This window comes from Hemitrygon akajei, chromosome 11 (genome assembly GCF_048418815.1).
Source record: "Hemitrygon akajei chromosome 11, sHemAka1.3, whole genome shotgun sequence".
Classification (NCBI taxonomy): domain Eukaryota; kingdom Metazoa; phylum Chordata; class Chondrichthyes; order Myliobatiformes; family Dasyatidae; genus Hemitrygon; species Hemitrygon akajei.
In genome coordinates, this window is record NC_133134.1 from 13,756,828 (window position 1) to 13,775,743 (window position 18,916).

The window sequence follows — 18,916 nt, forward strand, 5'->3', positions numbered from 1 at the left end:
ATATAGAGCTAGTATGAGCAAGCAGAAAAGGAAACAAAAATAAAAATCTAAATTATATACATTCCACTCAAACACCAGAAAACACCACTCAACTTTGATTTCAATTTTAAGTGTGCAAAACATTACTGTTCTATATAAAAATATGTGCATTATGAAGAGATAATTAAATTATTTGTCACTAATACATAATTATTTTGTATGTACATTGCAAACATTACAGTATTATACAGTTCTCATCTTTTTTTCTGCACTGCTGTATACTGTGGGTTTGCACAACAATGTGCCAGTACACAATTCCAACTCAAATCAATGTGATTGAGCTATGGGGAGCTAATCAAGTTCCACTCGAAAAAATGTTTGCATATCCCACTTTTCTGTTGCATCCCTTTACAAACTCCTTGAAGCAATGACAAGAGATCAAACGACAGGAACCATTAGCCAGAGTAACTGTCTCTGTTTTTTTTTTTTGCAGATTAACTGGCGTGAATTCAGTCATTCTGCCCCATGTTGGCTATACCACAAGATCATCTGTGTCGTCCCGTGTGCTAATCATTCGAGTAAGTCCCCGCTTCCTAACGGGGCTTTTGGTGATGTTGAGAACATCTTTACTGGTTTCAACCCTCTGCGGGTCAGAGTTTTCACCTGGCTTTTTTAAGTGGTCCGCTTTCTTCGGCTCGGTGGAGTCTGCCGAAGGAGTTGAGTGGTCACTGTCGGGAAACAGGTTGGACAAATTGCTTAATGAATCGGCGTCGGGAAGGTCGAATGAAAAGTCTGGGATGGTGAGATGCTTCCTTTGACAAGCCGGGGGGAAATGGCGGTCCGGCTTGGACGGATGTGCCCCAGGCGTGAGATCTGCCGGATCTGAAGCCTCTCTATGGACCACTGATTCGCTGGACAGTGTGCGCCTGCGTAGATGCCCCCTGGCTTGGGACTCAGACGCTGGCCCGCTCTCACTCTCTACCAGCGGCTCGACAGAGATGCAGGGTGGACTCATCTTCTCCTTCCTTTGGGCATTAAGAACACGTCCAGTATCTGACTGGACATGGACAGAAGGCTCTGGCCTATCTTCACCAGAAGACTCACCTTCAAACTCGGAGTCAGCATCTTCGTGATCAGTTGAGGGGCATATTTCAATGGAATGTCTCCTGGGGTCAACAGCCCAAGAAGGCTTCATCAGTTGTTCCCTGGCATCGATGTTAAGGAACTTTCCTAGGTCCTTCTCCCCAACAACTTCGGCCAGACTGGCTGTGCTGTTGAAATTCCTTAAGGCTACCTCAGACAGGCTGGGAGAGAAGAAAGGTGACGGCGACAGGCTCCGGGCTTTGGGCTCCCTCCTCCAGTTCCTGGCCGAGTCGCTGATGTGCCGCACCTCCTCATCGGCCGGGTCCGGCGGGTTGAGGAGGGAGCTGGCCGGGCTGCTGGTCCCGCTGCTGTGGCTGGGCGAGCGGCTGGGGATGCTTCGCTGGCTGTAGACCTGGCTGCGCGTGTTGACGCTCGACTGCTTGCCATGCTGCCCCGGCAGTGGCGAAGATTGGGGGGTGACCTTTGGAGATAACGGGGTAGGGTGTATCAGCGGCGGGACCAAGATGCGATGAGGTGGAGGATTTGGGTGCAGACCATCAGTGGACTGAATCACGTTCTTCGAATCATCACTCAGACAATCCACAGAGTCATTCCAGATCGACTCCTAGAACAGGACAGAAAATGAAGAGAGAATTGATACTGCTGATAGTTTCTCATCAATAATTTGTAAACCCTTTCTTCTATTAAACGCCATGAATTGAAACCATGGCTTACTGAACAGAGAACAGTACAGCACATGGACCGGCTGACTCACAATGTTGTGCTGAACCAGTTAAATTAGAAATCAAAATGCCAATTAAACTAATTTCTTCTGCCTACACAATGTCCATATCATTCTACTTTCCTCACATTCATGTGCCTATGTAAAGGTCTCTTAAACATCTCTTAATATCTCTGCCTTTACCAACACTCCAGGCAGTGCATTCCAGGCACCCGCTAAAAAAACGTCCCTTACATCTCCTTTGAACCTACCCCCCTCACTTTAAATGCTTGGTCTCTGGTATCAGGCAATTTTACCCCTACATTCTTGGCAGACCTAGCCACCTAACAAGTCACTTCCTCTTGTTACATACCCTGTGGGTATCATGATGTAATTGAGTATCTGGTGAGTATGATGTAATGGTCTTGTGATGGTGGGGTGATGTAACTTCCCACCAGTGTGCCTGTTCCAACAGGTATAAAACGGGAAAGCCTTGCTGTGACGCAGGTTAGCTCGTTGTTTAATTCGTCAGTGACTCCGTTATGCTGCGCATTTGTCTCATGGCGCCGTTTTGTTTAAAGTGGAGTTTTACTTTCTACTGTAAGTTGTACCGGCAGTTTTTAAAATCACTGCCAGTTATGCTTGATGTATCTTCGATTTAATTTTAATGTCTAATTATTGGAGAATGAAGATTTACCGAAGTGCAGGAACCCAAAGGATCGGGTAAAGTTGGTGTTGTCGGCGGTAATACAGGATCGACCTTATTGGATCTTCGTTCCAGAATTAGTAACCTGCATCCGAGATAACCCCTGTCTTGTGTAAGGACAGAAAGGGTTGGGGCAGCGTTACTCGCCAAGGAAAAAGTCAGTTCCTTTAAGCCATTTTAATTTCCTTCATCGTAAATCCTTCGGGCAAGGCATATTTCGGCTGGGATCAGCAGTAATGTCACGTCGTCAAGGAATTCGTTACTTCAGGAAAGCCTCTCCTAATTGACTGTATAAAGGACTGTTTTCACATTCATCGCTTTACGAACTGTCGAGTTGCCGTATAGCAGTTAACTTCCGGTTAAGTTAGTCGTTTGTTTACTTTTCATTTTTATTGAGCAGTGTTTAATAAATGTTTATTTGTTTATAAAACTGGACTCAATTCTATATTAATTGTTGCCGGATCGTAACACTCTCCTAAGACCCAAGTTATGATATGGAAAAATTCAACTTCCCATTCCGATGTGTCGGTTCACGGCCTCGTCTACTGCCATGATGAGACCACTCTCAGGTTGGAGGAGCAACACCTCATATTCCACCTGGGTAGCTTCCAATCTGATGCCATGAACATCAATTTCTCCAGCTTCTGCTAATTTCTACTCCCTCCCCCTTCTCTCTATTTTCATTCCCCATTCTAGCCCCCTCTCAACCACCTTCTTTTTATTCCCCATTGCCCTTCACCTCTTTCTGGTGTCCATCCTCCTTCCCTTCTCCCATGGACCACTGTCTGCTCCTATCAGATTCCTTCTTCTTCAGCCCTCTACCTCCTCCACCTATCAACTCACAGCTTCTTCCTTCATCCCCCTACCCCATTCATTCACCTTCCTCCTCACCTGGTTTTACCTGTCACCAGCCAATTTGCACTCCCTCCTCTCCCTCCACCTTCACATTCTGGCTTCTGTCCCTTCCTTTTCAGTCTTGGTGACGGGCCTCAACCTGAAGCCTTGACTGTTTAATCCTCTTCATCGATGCTGCCTGACCTGCTAAGTTCCTCTAACACTTTGCGTGTGTTCTTCAAGATTTCCAGTATCTGCAGAATCTCTTGTGTTGGTTATTGGAAAGATGTACTTTTGTTGTGTAGTTACTAACCAATTAACAAGTTTTATTTGAAGAAAAGCTGTTGTCACAGTTAAAGTTGCTCAAACTCAGTTCAGTATAACTCGGTGGCTAGCCGCAACAAACAAGATGCTGGAGGAACTCAATGGTCAGTTAGCATCTGAGATGGAAAACGGACACCAGACCGTTCACTTAGACTGAAAGATTGTGGGCAGGAAGCTGGTATAAAGAGATGAAGGGGAGAGACAGAGCAAGAGCCAGCAGGCAATAGGTGGATCCAGGGGAGGAGGGATGGGAATAGTGAGAGAGGCTGGGAGGTGATAGGTGGATCAAGGTGAGGAGGGGTGGGAATAGCGAGAGAGGCCGGGAGGTGATAGGTGGATCCGGGTGAGGAGGGATGGGAATAGTGAGAGATGCTGGGAGGTGATAGGTGGATCCAGGTGAGGAGGGCTGGGAATAGTGAGAGACGCTGGGAGGTAATAGGTGGATCCAGGTGAGGAGGGGTGGGAATAGTGAGAGAGGCTGGGAGGTGATAGGTGGATCCGGGTGAGGAGGGGTGGGAATAGTGAGAGACGCTGGGAGATGATAGGTGGATCCGGGTGAGGAGGGGTGGGAATAGTGAGAGAGGCTGGGAGGTGATAGGTGGATCCGGGTGAGGAGGGGTGGGAATAGTGAGAGAGGCTGGGAGGTGATAGGTGGATCCGGGTGAGGAGGGGTGGGAATAAGTGAGAGAGGCTGGGAGGTGATAGGTGGATCCGGGTGAGGAGGGGTGGGAATAGTGAGAGAGGTTGGGAGGTGATAGGTGGATCCGGGTGAGGAGGGGTGGGAATAGTGAGAGAGGCTGGGAGGCGATAGGTGGATCCGGGTGAGGAGGGGTGGGAATAGTGAGAGAGGCTGGGAGGTGATAGGTGGATCCAGGTGAGGAGGGGTGGGAATAAGGAGAGAGGCTGGGAGGCGATAGGTGGATCTGGGTGAGGAGGGGTGGGAATAGTGAGAGAGGCTGGGAGGCGATAGGTGGATCCGGGTGAGGAGGGGTGGGAATAGTGAGAGAGGCTGGGAGGTGATAGGTGGATCTGGGTGAGGAGGGGTGGGAATAGTGAGAGAGGCTGGGAGGTGATAGGTGGATCCAGGTGAGGAGGGGTGGGAATAGTGAGAGAGGCTGGGAGGTGATAGGTGGATCCAGGTGAGGAGGGGTGGGAATAGTGAGAGAGGCTGGGAGGTGATAGGTGGATCCAGGTGAGGAGGGGTGGGAATAAGGAGAGAGGCTGGGAGGTGATAGGTGGATCCAGGTGAGGAGGGGTGGGAATAAGGAGAGAGGCTGGGAGGTGATAGGTGGATCCGGGTGAGGAGGGGTGGGAATAGTGAGAGAGGCTGGGAGGTGATAGGTGGATCTGGGTGAGGAGGGGTGGGAATAGTGAGAGAGGCTGGGAGGTGATAAGTAAAGGTGACAAAGGGCTACAGATGGTGGAATCTGAAAAGAGAGGAAGGTGGAACATGCAACAAAAGAAGATAATTGGGAAGGGCAAATGGGGGAGGGTCAGAGGGAGGAGTGTGTGGGTGATGGACAAAGAGACTGGGTGGAGGAGGGGAAAGAGGGAGATGATGAGCAGGGGTGGCATGGGTGTAGAGAAACTGTGTCGATCAAAAGGGGAGAGAAAATGAAGTGAGGGGGAATAGGTTACCAGAAATTGGAGAATTCAATGTCACATCCTCAAGTTGTAGACTGTCAGGTACAATATGAGGTGCTGGTCTCCAGTTCACTTTATAGGGCTCTTAAGAGCCAATTTTCCGATAAAGTGTCATTGACCTGAAATGTTAAGTCAGGCTCTCTCTTCACAGTTACTGCCTGAGACACCGAGCAACTTGAATATTTACCAATTTTCAGATATCCAGCTTCTGCAGCACTTTTTATATTTTACAAGAGTCCATTTTAATTCAAGAGTCCTGTTACATACAGACCAGACCAGCTAAGGAGATTGATAATCTTCAATAACGGACATTGATCAACCATGTCTGATTTTAGGGGAGTTAATAAATCATCGCTGCTTTTACCAAAACCCACTTTTTTTCTCATTTACATGGTTTTGAAATTGAATTGAATTTCTCAGACAGCCAAGAGGAGGACATACAAGTAACACATATATTTTTAAATGTAGTTATAGTTAAAAGGTGAGATGAGTGCAAGCTAATGGCGTTGTTCTGTAATATTTGATACCCCTGAGTTAACAACTGAAGCTAGAATACCAACTTCAGTTAGGATTCCAGTATGTCCGCTCATGGTCTCCTCTACTGCCACGATGAAGCTTAATGAGAAGTTTATATAAGTAGTTATCGGACGATTTGGAGTACAGACCCATTATAATATGTAATTCAATACCACAGAAAGCAGAATCAAGGACAAGAAAACTAGAACAGAGAGAAGGCTAGAGGACAGGGAAAGAAAAAAGTAAGCTCCAATAACAATTAAAATCTGAGGTATCAAGTCCTTAGATTTTAAAAGTTAACATTTAAGATTTCTTACATAATTCGGAATTACTTACTTACACCGGAATGGTAAGCCCTTATATTTGCTGGCGTATTTAGTAGGTATCTATTACACTGTTCCATGTGTTTGAATGACGAACATCCTGACCTATAAGCAGGACAACTCTGAAAGAAATGTCCTGGTTTTTGTGTTCAACAGCCCAATGTAAGCAGCTCAAGCAAGCACACCAACACTTCTATTTCCTCAAAAATTCAGCACCAGAGTGATGATGCTCACATCTTTAGATGCACCATGAAAAAGTACAGTATTCTACTTGGACTCAAGAAATAACTGAGAATTGTGAACAGCCTATTATCATGAAAAACTGTCTCCTCTCCATTGACATGGTCTACACATCTAGCTGCCTCAGGAAAGCAGCCAACATAATCTAAGACCCCTCCCACCTCAGTCATTCTCTCTTCATCCCCCAACCCCACCACCAAAACCCAGAAACTCGTACCACCAAACTCCAAGGACAACATTGTTATAAGACTCTTATATGGACCTCTGGTGCAATGAAGATGGACTCTTGGTCTCCCGGTCTACATCTTCAACTGCCTACCTGGCTGCACTTTCTCTGTAATTTTAACATTATATTCTGCATTTTCTAAAACACATAAGATTCAACAGATGCTGTTAATCTGGAATGACATAAAGAGAATGTTGGAGGTACTCAGCAGGTCAGGCAGCGTCCATGGAGAGGAATAAACAGTCAACGTTGAGTCCTGATGTAGGGTGTCGGACCATAACGTTGACTGTTTATTCCTCTCCACAGATACTGCCTGACCTGCTGAGTTCCTCCACTTTAGTGAGTATGCCTGCAAGAAAATGAATCTCACGGCTGTACATGGTGACGTGTGGGATGTACTTTGATAGAAAGTTACTTCGGACTTTGAACTTTGAAAGGGGGTTATTATGTAAGATCAAGTTCACTTATAACCGGGGCTACAAAACAGCCACTGTTCAAATTAAAATCAAATGCCACTGATTTCTATTCCAAGCTGCATTAATATAATTTGTGAAGGTTCTCTGAAAACAAGATCTATCAATACCTGTCTATTCAGCAGCCTGCTTATACTGGGTGATCGTGGTGGTCGCTGTGGAGGAGGGATTTTGGGGAGGGCGATGCGGTTGTTCGAAGCATAATTATGATGAATTACCTCAGAGGGAACTCCAAGACAAGCAGAGATTTCGACAGGCTGGGAATGCACTGAAGTCATGGAGCCTGTTCAAAAACAAGTTAAAGAGTAAAGAAACAAATTAAATAGCTTCAAAGAAGTGATTCTTTTCGTTTAACCCACAACATCCTTATGCTGTCAAGGTTCCCTCCCATCTGTCCTACAAACTCTGACGTCCTACCATCAGGCAGGAGGTACCGTAGCATTAGGACAAGGATTGTTAAGATGGGAAGCAGCTTGTTCTCCCAAGCCGTGAGACCACTGAACTTCCTACCGCCACCCAGGTCTCATCACGTATGAAGTGCCAGTGGTCTTGCAGCATTTACTTTTTAACGTGTGTTGTAAATGCACCTTAGACAATAGACAATAGGTGCAGAAGTAGACCATTCGGCCCTTCGAGCCTGCACCGCCATTTTGAGATCATGGCTGATCATCTACTATCAATACCCGATTCCTGCCTTGTCCCCATATCCCTTGATTCCCCTATCCATAAGATACCTATCTAGTTCCTTCTTGAAAGCATCCAGAGAATTGGCCTCCAATGCCTTCTGAGGCAGTGCATTCCAGACCCTCACAACTCTCTGGGAGAAGAAGTTTTTCCTTAACTCTGTCCTAAATGACCTACCCCTTATTCTCAAACCATGCCCCCTGGTACTGGACTCTCCCAGCATCTGGAACATATTTCCTGCCTCTATCTTGTCCAATCCCTTAATAATCTTATATGTTGCAAAGTGTCAGACTTCTGGAATATATTTTGTTATTTGTGGTAATATTACATTATGCGTTGTGTGTGAGTTATATGTACTGTCTTGTGCACCTTGGTCTGGAATAATGTTGTTTCATTTGGCAGTACAGTTGAATGACAATAAACTTTAACTTGAACAATCCTTCAGCTGTCTTGCAAAAGCTATACTCACTGATTATAATTGTAATTAAAAAGCAAAAAAATTACAAATACAGGAAACAGAAATTGAAATAAAAATAGAAAATTAAAAGTTATTAATCTGGTACATTAAATGCTTTTCTCTCCACAGATGCCACCTGACCTGTTGAGTGTTTCCTGCATTTTTTATTTTATATTTTGATTACAGTTTTAATATGTGGGAAAACAATTTTTCAAGAATCACTAGATTCTGGAATGGTTCTGGAGGAATGGAAAATTGCAAATGTCACGCCACTCTTCAAGAAGGGAGAGAGGCAGAAGAATGGAAATTATAGGCCAGTTGGTCTGACCTCAGTGGTTGGGAAGATGTTGGAGCCATTTGTGAAGGATGAGGTCTCAGGGCACCTGGAAGCACATTTGATAAAATAGACTGTAGTCAGAATGGTTTCCTCAAGGGAAAATCTTGCCAGACAAATCTGTTGGAATTCTTTAAAGACATAACAAACAGGATGAACAAAGGAGAACTGGTGGATGTTGTGCACTTGGATTTTCAGAAGGCCTTTGACAAGGTGCCACACTTGAGGCTGCTTAACAAGTTAACAGCCCATGGTATTACATGAAGGATTTGGATGATGGATTGTGGCCAAGTTTGTGGACAACAGGTGGATAGGCAGGCAGTTTTGAGGAAGCAGAGGCTACAGAAAGATTTAGGCAGATTAGGACATAAGGCAAATAAGTGGCAGATGGAATACAGTGTCAGGAAGTGTATGGTCATGCACTTTGGTAGAAAAAATAAATTTTCTAAATGGAGAGAAAATTCAAAAATCTGAAGTGTAAAGGGATTTGAGAGTCCTTGTGCAGGATTCCCTACAGATTAGTTTGGTGATGAGGAAGGCCAATGCAATGTTTTCCATTCATTTTGAGGGGACTAGAATATTAAAGCAAGGATGTAATGCTGAGGTTTTATAAGGGACTGGTGAGGCCTCACTTGGAATATTGTGAGCAGTTTTGGGCCCATTTTCTTAGAAAAGATGTGCTGACATTGAAGTGAGTTCAAAGAAAGTTCATGAAAATGATTCCGGAATTGATAGGTTTACCAAATGAGAAGCGTATGATGGCTCTGGGCCTGTACACACAAGAACTCAGAAGAACGAGAGGGGATCACATTGAGACCTATTGAACTTTGAAAGGCCTCAATACAGGGGATGAGGACAAGATGTTTTCTATGGTGGGGGAGTCTAAGACCAGAGGACTCTGCCTCAGAATAGAGTGACATGTATTTAAAATGGAGATAAGGAGAAATGTCTTAGGCCAAGAGAGAATATAGAATCCTTTGCCACAGGCAGCTGTAAAGTCCAAGCATTCAGTATACTTAAGGCAGAGGCTGATAAATTTTTGATGAGTCACAGCATGAAGCGATACAGGGAGAAGGCAGGAGAGATGGGGCTGAGAGAGAAATGGGTCAGCTATGATGAAATGGCAGAGCAGACTTGATGGGCCAAAATGAGTGTCCAGGATCAACTTTATTCACCATATACTCTTAGTGGCCTCTTTATTAGCTACCTCCTGTACCTAATAAAGTGGCCACTGAGTGTAAGTTTGGAGTCTTCTGCTGCTGTAGCCCATCCACTTCAAGGTTCAATGCATTGTGCATTTAGACTTACTGTTCCGCACACCACCGTTGTAACATGTAAGCTCTTTGAGAAACGGTCGCCTTCCAGTCAGCTTGGAACAGTCTACCCATTCTCCTCATTCACAATGTGTTAAGTACCTGTATTAAGTAGCTAAGCCACACATGAAGGCTGGGAGCTGGATTTAATTGTCAGAGGCTATTTGAGATGCACCCCCCAAAGGGAGAACTTTTAGGTCGCGGGAGCTTATTCCACTATAACAACCTTAAAGAGGGACTATAAAAAAGTTATTCTGGTAGTCTTCACTATCAAAGAAACAACTACATTTTATAGTCAAGGGAGAATTCAGAGACCTAGATTGCACGTGTTGTAGATCTTGACTTATAGCTTGATAGTTCTGAATATCACGTGTTAAACATTTAGGTACAAAAATTGTGCACTGGTAATGCAGACCCCCTTTTTTGTTCTGTTGTTTTTTTTCCATTGTTTTTTGTATGTAACAATTATTTCATTTCCCTCTACACTTGTGCACTGGAAATCACATTAAACAATCCTAAACGATCAAACCTGTGGGAACCCATTAGATATTAGATGTACTTAAGACTGGCTATTGATCCATTTACATCCAGCCATATATGATGTGATGGTCAAGGACTGTTGTCAGAAGTCTCTGGAAGTGGAGACTACTACTGAAGCTGGTACGCTCTCATTAAAAAGCAAGCTTGATTGAAAGCAACAAAAATAATCCAAGCCGAGGAAATGGGTGCAAATGGGACCGTGCCAGGTGGGGAGTAGAATGTTTCAAAGTGACCCTCAGATATAAGGTCATGGGAGCAGTCAAGATGCTTATGCTGATAGAATAGGAGACCCAATACTTTGTCCTCTAGCCCCTGTGCCTGGTCAGCTGAAGGCAGTGCATCAGACCTCTAGGGTCCTGTGTCTGGAGGTTCTCTCCCAAGAGCTTTCACAAATCAGTGCCGCCATAACTTGGACAGTTGCTCAGAGACACAAGAAATTCTGCAGGTGCAGGAAATCCAAAGAACACACACAAAATGCTGGAGGAATCCAGCAGGACAGGGGGCATCTATGGAAATGAATAAACAATCAATGTTTCGGGCTGAGACCCTTCATCAGGACTGGAAAGGAAGGGAGAAGATGTAGAATAAGAAAGTGGAGGGAGGAGAAGAAGGATAGCTAGATGCTCACAGATATTTTGGGATGTTTCCACTGTTTGACTCAAGCAACTGAGCTTCTGAATAAAAGAAAAACACAATTTTTAATTAATTAAAAATTAATTAATACATTCATTTAAAAATTAACTACCTGTGAGTGATGTAAGTTGATAGGGATCGACTTCAGGCAGCGGAAATCGAGCTTGCACTGATCTAACAGGTCGAAACATGTAGCTGTCGTTTGGCAAAGAGTGCATTCGAGACACAGAGGCTTTCCGAACAGTTAGCATATTTGCCACTTGCTTCTCTTCTCCGGAATTGCTATCTTGAGGATCCTCCTGTTCAAAGGTCACAAGACAGGACTGTAAATTGTGTCATGTAACGTTATACAAGATTACCAGCATTGCTACAGTCACACTCACCTAGGATCAGATCTCATAGAGAAACGTACCCCTCAATACATTTGGAAATAACAGCTCATAAAATCCAAAAAGAATATTTTTATTTATTCATCCACAGGATGAGGATGTTACTGATACCTATTCTCCAACCCTATTTTCCCGAAACTAAAGAGTATTGCTAAGATTAGAGCTGGCAGGTGTTAAGTAAGATAAGGTGAGGGAAGGTGGGTGCAATGGGGAAGGGGGAATGAAGTAAGAAGCTGGCAGCTGATAGGTGGACGAGGTAAGGGGCTTTCCTTGTGATCGCAAGACCCAGTTGGACACTGTGTCATCACTATTTGTAATTGAAATCCAAGCAAGGTATTGTCAGCAACATGGAAACAGGCACTTTGGCCTGGCTCATCCATACGGATCTAGGTGCCATTGACTTGGCCTCCACATCCCTCAGCAGCAGGAAGTTCCACATATGCAGCATCCTCTACCTGGAGAACAATTATACTAGGTTTCATAATCTCCTCTTGTTGGGCTATGGAAGAAAGGGAAGAAGCAGGGGAACCAGTGAAAGAGCAATACTTCATATTCCAGCCGAATGGCATGAGCATTTATTTCTCTATCTTTCAATATTTACTCCCAATTCCCCCTTCTCCATTTTTCATTGTGGACACTCTCTCACTCCTTCATTTCTACTCACCTGCTCTGGTTCCCGCTCCTTTTCCCTTTCTTCCATGGTCTACTGCATTCTCCTGTCAGATACCTCCTTCTTCAGCTCCTTACCTCGTCCACCTATCAGCTCCTGGCTTCTTACTTCATTCTCCCTCCCCCCACACACCCACCTTCCTCCTCACCTTACCTTACTTAACACCTGTCAGCTTTCCTGCTTCAACCCCCTTCCTTTGCAGTCCTGACAAAAGATCTTGGTCCAGAACGTTGACTCTTTATTCCCCTCCATAGATGCTGCCTGACCAGCTGATTTTCTCCACCATTTTATGATAGATAGATAGATAGATAGATACTTTATTCATCCCCATGGGGAAATTCAACTTTTTTTCCAATGTCCCATACACTTGTTGTAGCAAAACTAATAACATACAATACTTGACTCAGTAAAAAAAAAATGATATGCATCTAAATCACTATCTCAAAAAGCATTAATAATAGCTTTTAAAAAGTTCTTAAGTCCTGGCGGTAGAATTGTAAAGCCTAATGGCATTGGGGAGTATTGACCTCTTCATCCTGTCTGAGGAGCATTGCATCGATAGTAACCTGTCGCTGAAACTGCTTCTCTGTCTCTGGATGGTGCTATGTAGAGGATGTTCAGAGTTATCCATAATTGACCGTAGCCTACTCAGTGCCCTTCGCTCAGCTACCGATGTTAAACTCTCCAGTACTTTGCCCACGACAGAGCCCGCCTTCCTTACCAGCTTATTAAGACGTGAGGTGTCCCTCTTCTTAATGCTTCCTCCCCAACACGCCACCACAAAGAAGAGGGCGCTCTCCACAACTGACCTATAGAACATCTTCAGCATCTCACTACAGACATTGAATGACGCCAACCTTCTTAGGAAGTACAGTCGACTCTGTGCCTTCCTGCACAAGGCAGATGTCAAATTATTGACCTGCTTTATGCTGCACCCTGTGCTAAAGGCTGCCTACATCCAAACAATGCAATGTGCATTTGGGATTGCAAACACAATTCCCACATTCTTGCAAATGGCGCTAATATAGTTAGGTTTTAGTCAGTTTATTGCATTTCAACAATACTACACCAAGCTGTTATTAAAGATAAACCCAGCTGAGCTTCTTATAAAATTGTATCCTCTTACCAGATTTAAATGTTGAATTAACTGCATCTTTAATAGTACAAACACACTTCACAGTGCCAGTCATAAATACTGAAATATTGTTATTTAAAATACCTTCATCAACAGTCAGAAGATACCTTCTAAACCATACGTTCATTAGTCACAACAGGGTGGACAGTTTGCGGAGATTCGGCACGAGATCTAAAACTTTGTCAAACTTCTATAGATGTGTGGTGGAGACTATATTGACAGGCTATATCACAGCCTGGTATGGAAACACCAATGCTCTTTAATGGAAAATCCTACAGAAAATAGTGGATACGCCCCAGTACATTATGGGTAAAGACCCCCCCCCCCCCCAACCATTTAGCACATCTACACGAAATGTTGTCACAGGAAAGCAGCATCTGTCATCAGGGACCCTACCCTCAGGATATACTCTCTTCTCATTGCTCCCATCAGGATGAAGGCATAAGACCCTCAGGACTCACACCACCAGGCTCAGAAACAATCATTATCCCTCAACCATCAGGATCTTGAACAAAAGGGGATAACTTCACTCAACTGCACCTGTCCCATCTTTGAAATGCTCCTACAACCTATAGACCCACTTTCAGGGTCTCTCATATTCTCAACATTTATTACTTATTTATTTATTATTTTTCCTTCTACTTATATTAGTACAGTTGGTTGTTTTTTGCCCGTTTGTTGAACAGGAAAATTGGTGTGTTATTTCATTGATTCTTTTATGGTTATTATTCTATTATGGATTTACTGAGTATGCCCACAAGAAAATAAATCACAGGGTTGCATATGGTGACATATATGTACTTTGATAATAAATTTTCCTTGAACTTCGAACTTTGGGTCAATCAGAAATGGGTTTGGTTAAGAGAACAGATGCAGCAAAACGCAACATCATTACATCACCATCATCATCATGTGCCGTGTCATACGACATGGGTGATCATGGTCTCATGACCAAGATCATTCTTGGCAAATTTTGCTTTTGAAGTGGTTTGCCATTGCCACCTTCTGGGCAGTGTCTTTAGAAGATGGTGACCCCAGCCATTATCAATACCCTGCAGAGATTGTCTGCCTTGCATCAGTGGTTGCATAACCAGGACTTGTGATATGCACCAGCTACCCATATGACCATCCACCATCTGCTCCCATGGCTTCACATGACCCTGATCAGGGTGAGCTAAGCAGATGTTACACCTTGCCCAAGGGCAACCTGCAGCCTAGTGGAGGGATGGAGCACCTTACACCTCCTTTGGTAGAGATGTACCTCCAACCAAGCATCCTAACAGGGCAGTAGACTGCAGAAAATGAATATCCACCTCGGTTATAATGCCAATTGTGTTGGCGCGTGGCCTAGTGGGCAAGGCATCAGACTAGTAACCTGAAGGTCATTGGTTCGAGCCTCAGCTGAGGCAGTGTGTTTGTGTCCTTGAGCAAGGCACTCAACAACACATTGCTCTGTGACGTCACTGGTGCCAAGCTGCTTGGGTCCTAGTGCCCTTCCCTTGGACAACATCGGTGGCGTGGAGAGGGGAAGGCTTGCAGCTTGGGCAGCTGCCAGTCTCCCATACAACCCTGCCCAGGCCTGCGCCCTGGAAACTCCAGGCGCAGATCCACGGTCTGTCGAGACCGACGGATGCCACCATATAATGCCAATTGATTTAGTCTGATATAACATACTCCATTAACTTCTCGACTTAATTTTCCCAAACATTCTTTTGCTCCTTTTGCATTAATTTCAGTTGGATAAGGCTTTGCTAAACCTCATTAGAATGTGAGATTTAAAGTGGAGCTGCTGACAAACTATTTCTCTTCCCAGAGTAAGAATAATTTGGGAGATTATTATAAACACAAGAGATTCTGAAGGTCTCTCTTCCAGTATTTTGTGCGCATTGCTCTGGATTTCCAGCATCTGCAGAATCTTTTGTGTTTAGATGCTGCAGATGCTGGAAATCTTCAGCAACACACACAAAGTGGTGGAGTAACTCAGCAGCTCGGGCAGCATCTCTGGAGAGGAGTAAACAGTTGATATTTTAGGCTGAGTCACTTCATCAGGACTGGAAAGGAAGGTGGAAGAAGGTGGGAGAGGGGGAGTAATACAAGCTGGCAGGTGATTGGGGAGACCAGGTGAGGAGGGAGGTGTGTGGATGGGGGAGGAGGGATGAAGTAAGAAGCTGAAAAGTGATAGGTGAAAGAGGTAAAGGGCTGAAGAACAAGGAATGTGATAGGAGGGGACAGTGGACCATTAATTTCTCTAACGTTCAGTAATTTATCCCTCTTCTCGCTCTTCCTATTCTTCAATTTGGTTCCTCTCTTCCCTATTCTCTTCTCCACACCTCCGCTGGTGCCCCTCCACCTTCCTTTTCTTGCATGGTCCAGACTCCTCTCCATCAGATTCCTTCTTCTTCAGCCCTTTACCTCCTCCACCTATCTCCTCCCAGCTTATTACTTAATCATCCCTCCCTGATCCTCCCACCTTCCCCGTCACCTGGTGTCACCTACCACCTGCCAGCTTGTCCTCCTTCCCCTCCACCATGCGCCCTGCACTCTCAAATTCTGGCCTCTTCTCCCTTCCTTTCCAGACCTGATGAAGGGATCTCAGGGTCTTGGCCTGAAATATTAACTGTCTGTTCCTCTCCATAAATGCTGCCTGACCTGCCGAGTTCCTCCAGCCCTTTGTGTGTGTTGGGAGATTATTAGCTTCTTCACTTGACTTCATTATGTCTGTCCTTAAATGTCTTACCACACCTGAGACCTTCTTGATCTGTGGTAGTGAGGACCATGCACCTGTAGATTTTACAGATGTTAACATATGTGGAATATTCAAAAACACTACACAAATTCTTGTAAATGTTTTCTGCAACCTGAGAAATATACGCCATTGTTTCAAACACCACAGTTAAGTAAAATTGTTACTTATGCACGTTATTGTTTTAAGTTCCATTCAGAAAACAGGAGCCACTCTAGTAATTAGGGATGGCAACTAAATACTGGCCTTACCAGTGAAGCACAGGTCCTATAAATGAATATAAAACAAAATCAAGCTGGGTCTTTCTAATGCTGAATCTATCCCACTTAAAATACAATGTGGATTCAGCAATAAATACACAAGAACAAAAAGCATTGCTGGTGAAATTTCTTGACAGGATGAGGAAGTTTGTGTCAACCGGAAAGCAATTATCATGGGTTGCGTTGAAAGGTCATAATGTCACTCTGTTTCTCTCTCCACGGATGCTGCCTGACCTCTCGAGTATTCTCTATTTTTGGTTTCTGAGCTCTGCGCACAGGGTAGCAGGGTGGTGCAGCGAGTAAGATTAGATCATACCCCCCATCAAGTCTGCTCCACCATCAAGTTTGCTCCACCATTTTATCACAACTGATCCTTTTCCCTCTCAACCCCATTCTTCTGCTTTCTTCCTATAGCCTTTCATGGCCTGACTAATCATAAACATATCAATCTCTGCTTTAAATGCAAAGTGACCTGGCCTCCACAGCTGCCTGTGGCAATGAATTCCACAGACTCAAAAAAAGGCTCCTCATCTCTGTTCTCATTGGACACCCTACTATTTTGAGGCTCAACACCTTGGTCCTAGACTCCCCCACCAAAGGAAACATCTTCTTCACATCCAGTAGAACTGCTGCCTCATAACTCTAGTAGTGCGATCACTCGGGTCAGGTTCTCCTAAGGGGTTATTCTTTAAATGGAGAATGCCTGTGCGTGACATTGTTTAAGATGGAGTGGCTGATGCAAGTGAAGTCACCACATGGTCCTTGACAGGTCGGGGACAGGGTCTAGTGACATGGAGTGCAAGATGACAGGGGACCCCTCACTGATCCAGCCTCCCTCCATCTTCAGTGCCGTTGTGATGTGCCGTCATCTTCAGCCAGCTCTACTGCTGAGGTCTTGGTTGAATTTCCCTTTGTCTGGAACCTCCCCCTTGATGTTACTGCCATAAGTGACCCTACCAGGTGCCAACCTCCAGATGGCATCGGCTTCAGGATCTCCAGACCTCACAAGTATCAAACATATCTTCAAGGAGTAGAGCCTCAGAAAGGTGTGTCCTTTATTAAAGACTCCCATCAGCCAGGACATGCCCTCTTCTCATAGTTACCATCAGGAAGGAGGTACAGAAGCCTGAAGGCACACACTCAGTGATTCAGGGACAGCTTCTTCCCCCTTGTCTTCCAATTCCTAAATGGACGTTCAAACCATGAACACTACCTCACTTTTTGAAAAATTATTTCTGTTTTTGCACTATTTTTAATTTAACAAATTAATATATATAATTACTGCAATTGATTTACTTATTTATTTTTCTCTATTATCATGTACTGCATTGTACTGCTGTCACTAGCTTAACAAATTCCACAACATGTGCCGATGATATTAAACCTGATTCTGATTCTGCCAAGCCACTCCACCACAAGTTGATGATCCTTGGAGGAGTGAGTCAGAAGATTCAGTCCTGACTTCCAGCTCTCTCTGTAAGGAATTTGTAGCTTCTTCACCTGTTGCTGTATGGGTTCAACCTTGGGTTCTGGTTTCTTCCCACACCGCCAAGGAGTGCTAGCTGGTCTGTTAATTGGCCGCTGTGAATTGCCCGTTGCATGGGTGGGAGAGTCAGGCCAGGACTGACGCGCTTGTGAGAAAGGCTGAGATTACTCCGGGAGCAGGCACAGACCTTATGGGTCGAAAGGCCTCTCCCCATGTCAAACAACAAGAAAAAAAGAGAAATCAGTATGCAGGGGTTCCCAACCTGGGGTCCATGGATCCCTTGGTTAATGGTAATGGTTCATGGCATAAAAGAGAAAGGGAAACCTTGAGCTTAAGTGTCAGAGACATGCAAACCAGCATCGTTATCTGGAATAATTGCTTGTCCTTGTCATTGGGAGCTTAGTTTCTATGAGGCACTCATTAATAGACACAGTAGGTACACACTTGAGGCAACTGATTTGCATTATAAGTCATTAACATTTGAGTTTTGTAAACATTCTGATGACAAAGCATATTTGAGAAAGGCTTATGCTTTTTAAAGAAGAAGATAGATTATTTCAACACAATATTTTATACATTGCAAACGAGTCACTAGCGACACTCGCACCTCCACGCCTCACAAATCTTCACCGTTGAACACGTTTACATGGAGCGCTGGCACAAGAAAGCAGTCTCCATCACTAAAGACACTCACCATCTATGCCATTCCTTCTTCTCGCTAAAACCACCAGGCAGCAGGTACAGAAGTCTAAGGTAACACAACACTAAATTCTGAACAGCCAGCCGGCTGCTGAACTGGCATGGATAACTTCAATTACCACAGCTCTGAACTGATTCTGCAACCTACAGACTCACTTTCAAAGACTCTTTGCAATGCATGTGCTCAATATTAGTTTTATTTGCTCTGTTTTCTATTGTACATCGTTTGTCAGTTATGTATAGTTTTTCATAAAATATTTTGTATTTCTTTTCTCCCCCCATAAATTTCTGCAAGGAAATGAATTTCAAACTAGTATACGGCAATGTACAATGCCTACAAAAAGCATTCATCCCCCCCCCAGAAGTTTTCATGTTTTATTGCTTTACAATATTAAATCAGTGCATTTAATCTGGCATTTTTGACACTGATCAATAGAATGTCAAAGTGAAAATAGATCTCTACAAAGTGTTCAAACAATTACAAATATAAAACGCAAAATGATT

General features: G+C 44.2%; 1 protein-coding gene across 1 annotated transcript in view; it reads right to left on the bottom strand.

The window, feature by feature from the left end:
• Positions 1-473: 473 nt before the first annotated feature.
• cacna1ha (calcium channel, voltage-dependent, T type, alpha 1H subunit a) overlaps positions 474-18,916 on the bottom strand; it is a 333,897-nt gene continuing 315,454 nt past the window's right edge. Inside the window, exons 31-33 of the mRNA XM_073060243.1 lie at positions 11,143-11,329; positions 7,288-7,352; positions 474-1,687 (exon numbers count right to left, since the gene is read on the bottom strand). Coding sequence (XP_072916344.1) covers positions 512-1,687; positions 7,288-7,352; positions 11,143-11,329 — 1,428 coding nt within the window. The 3' untranslated portion in view covers positions 474-511. The remainder of the gene's footprint in view (positions 1,688-7,287; positions 7,353-11,142; positions 11,330-18,916) is intronic.